Consider the following 3,419-nt stretch of genomic DNA (forward strand, 5'->3'; position numbering starts at 1 on the left):
GGGGGGGGGGGGGGGACTTCTGAAATGCTTCTCTACACGTCGTCAGCCGGCAGGTCGGGGATGCTGGTCTTTGCTCGTGTGAAGAACGCCATCTTCTCTCTGAAATCACACAGGAAACAGTCAGAAGATCTTATATTTCTTTACGAGGTGTTAATCATTCACAAAGAAAACTGGTGTCCTTAAAGGTCGGATTCTTCTTCATTTTTTAAAATTAAGGCAATTAATGCAATTAATTACTGCAATTAAGGTCAATTTCCCAAATATGATTTTTTTTTTTTTATATTCCTCTTTTAAGTCGACTTTAGCACGGGTTCCTAAACTTATGAGCACCAGGGTATTGCATTTGACCTGGAAGAGGGATCCCTGCTCTCTTTCTAAAGAGGTCTAAACACCTGCAGTACAACAACTTGACTGGATGACCAGCGTGTTGGTCTACTACAGGTACAGGTGGTGTTGGTGATGGAGTTGTGTGAATATTTATATCATGTTTCCAGATTGTGAAGACAAATTTTTGATTTGACTTTTCTTTCCAGGTGCTTCTCATTTTTCCGGAGCTCCAAAGTGGTTTGTAGTAATGTTTTCCTCCACTTGCCGTGGAGACCATGATGTATGTAATAAATATGTGATGTAGAAAGATGTGGGCTTAATAATGTACTACTAAACTGTATTGTTTTGTAAATATATGAATGGACAGGGACCGCAGATGCAAATTAGCTATGCAGCCATTTGTGGTGCAGCATGTGTGCTGTGCATGGCTGCTGTTAAATGAACTAATAATCTAAACAGGGTCTTATAATTCAGAACTCTGTTCAGCTCTGATTGATAACCGGGTTTGTTGTTTCTCCCACCTGAAGGTCTGGACCTTGGGGACCTCGTTGCAGCTCTGGCCCCTGATCTTGTGGACGCCCTTGGCTGCTGCCCTCATCATCTTCTCCACCCGCTTCTCCTGCAGCTGCTCCTCCCGAGTCTGAACAGAGCAGAGCGCACAGGAGGGGTTCAGTTCGCTGGAAAATCAGAAGCTACTCAACTCGGCTCGAAAGAAGTGTGTCCTCTCGAGGACTGACGTCTGATTTATGCTTCTGCGCTGTGGCTTCATACGTAGGCACGTGGAGACACTGACCCTACGCCTGACCCATGACGTAGACTGATGCTGCCAAATATAACCCCACGTCTCTCGGCCGTGGCTCGGTAGCTTTGCAAAACAAGGAGACAGGGGAGACACTTGGTTTCTCCGTCTCCACAATCGGAGTCAGTACCTCACAGGACACTGTAATCTGTGCAGATTCATACAGTGCGATATTTAATATATTTATTATTTAGTACTTATCCATTTCCTTTCATTACTGTGCAATATTTGTTAATTTGTTAACACTTATCTACTTTCCCACTACGTGTACACAGTTGCTCTCAGGACTCAGGACTGTGCACCAGCACCGCCCACTCTTTTTTCTCTGCACTACCTCCACTTTATATTTTTGACATTTGATATTGTTATCTTGGATTCTAATATTTTTGTGTCAACACTGTAAAGGGATTGCTTCAATCTCGTTGCACAGGTACTGTGTACTTGTGTATGATGACAATAAAGGCTTTCTCTTCTATTCTACTCGCTACAAAACCATCCCCATCGCACAAGTAGGAATATTCACAACGCCGTTGGTTTCTTACGTAATTGACGTAAGCTTTGCGTAGAGCCCCGGCAGAACCAAAGATCCCGTGTGATTAAAAACCCTCGAGCACACCTGGATGCACCAGGATGGTTAAACGGACCTGGTCTAATTCCACGATGGTCACTCACCTGTATCTCGGCCTGTTTGAGGAGAAGGCGGAAGCGTTCGTCTTCTTGGACCCAGGCCGGCAGCTCTCTCTGGCCCTGCTGCCTGGCGTTCTCCAGCTGGGTCTTCAGCTCCCTCAGGACCCGCAGCTCCTGTGCCAGCCGGGACTGCCGCGTCCGAGACACCTGCAGGTCCATTTCCAGATCCAGGGACGTCCGCAGCAGACCGTCCAGACCTTTAACCTGCACCGCAGGCTGCAGGGAGGACAGGGAGGGATCCAGTTAAACACACACAATGTCATTTCTGGGTCCCAAATCTGATTTACTGATTTTTTACAAATTTGACTTTTTAGTAGGCATAGCCCTGGCTGATAATTGGGCTGTTTTGTTGGCATTTTGCAGATTATATGTATTTATACACATCGGCCTCGAAAAACCAGTATCAGTCGATCACCAGTTTTTAGGAGAATTGCAAGTGTGTAATCCCTCATCATTCAATGCCCTATTTCATTGCCCAAGGAGAACGTTTTATCAGTTTCAAGGAGCCAATAAGCACACAGCAGCTTCTAGATGTGTTGGCGCGAAGCATCCAGCGCAAACAGGTTAATGTAAGTCCAGGTATGTGTGTGTGTGTGTGTCTGTGTGTGTGTGTGTGTATGTATGATATATGATCTTGGTAGAAGCATGATGTCTGTGATTGGCTGTCTAATGTTACACAGAGACAGGGCTCACGTAGTAGGAGCTGAAAAATAAATTGAAAGATTTGTGCCTTAAAGTGTGATGTTGTCACTTGTTTTTGTTTTGTAAAATTAGTTTCGGAAAAGGTGTCAATTAGGAACCGGTATCAAAGTATCGGTACCGGTGTGAGGACTATTTTTGATACCTCCCCGATACCCAGCCGTGCAGCCAGGGGTCTCTGCAAAGCAACTTTTAGAATCCATCCCTGATGCATGAGAATCATCTTTCCTAATAGCATTTCTTTCCAACTCACTTCGGTTAACCAGCAGTGACGGATGCCAAATATTTTGAGAGCATTGCCGTTGTAACAGTCCCGTTGTACGCTGTGTGAACACACGTACTCACCAAAGAGCTAGAGTTAAACAGATGAAGCCAGCGATACGTTACATGTCCGCACGAGTCACATGAGTGTAAACTACCTGAATTATATGGAAAAATCTGTCTCCAACATGTAATGTGTGTTTGCGGATTTCCCTTTGCTGTTGAGCCCCAGGAGGGACACGGAGATGCTGCTGCCTGCCTCTAAATTAATAGAGCCTGGCATGTGTCAGAGCTGCATTAAACATTTACACGGTTATTAAATATTAAGGGTCACTTCACCGGGAGAATCGGCGGGCTCAAAAAAAGCAAACAGGCTCTCCGCCCGTCTCCTTTCCCTCTCTCTGGAGAAAGGAGGCGACGGTAAAGCTGCAGGTTCGACTTCCCTGTCGAGAAGCAGGGAGATGACAGCAGACACACTGCAGATAACGGAGGGTGAGGAGTCAAATCCCTGAGACTGTAACACAGACGAGCTGCTGGAGTTACACAGCTGAGGTCCTGAACCACTGGGCTTCAGTAGCCATGTTTCTGGGTCTTCAGTAGCCATGTTTCTGGGTCTTCAGTAGCCATGTTTCTGGGGCTTCAGTAG

The 3,419-nt window shown here is 45.9% G+C and overlaps 1 protein-coding gene across 1 annotated transcript in view; it reads right to left on the bottom strand.

Moving 5' to 3' along the window:
* The window catches only part of wwc1 (WW and C2 domain containing 1), a 54,773-nt gene that overhangs the window by 323 nt on the left and 51,031 nt on the right, over positions 1 to 3,419 (bottom strand). The window contains exons 20-22 of the mRNA XM_034889998.1: positions 1,799 to 2,029; positions 849 to 967; positions 1 to 99 (exon numbers count right to left, since the gene is read on the bottom strand). The exon at positions 1 to 99 is cut by the window's left edge and continues 323 nt beyond it. Of these exons, the coding sequence (XP_034745889.1) occupies positions 33 to 99; positions 849 to 967; positions 1,799 to 2,029 (417 nt within the window). The 3' untranslated portion in view covers positions 1 to 32. The remainder of the gene's footprint in view (positions 100 to 848; positions 968 to 1,798; positions 2,030 to 3,419) is intronic.

This window comes from Etheostoma cragini, chromosome 13 (genome assembly GCF_013103735.1).
Source record: "Etheostoma cragini isolate CJK2018 chromosome 13, CSU_Ecrag_1.0, whole genome shotgun sequence".
NCBI lineage: Eukaryota > Metazoa > Chordata > Actinopteri > Perciformes > Percidae > Etheostoma > Etheostoma cragini.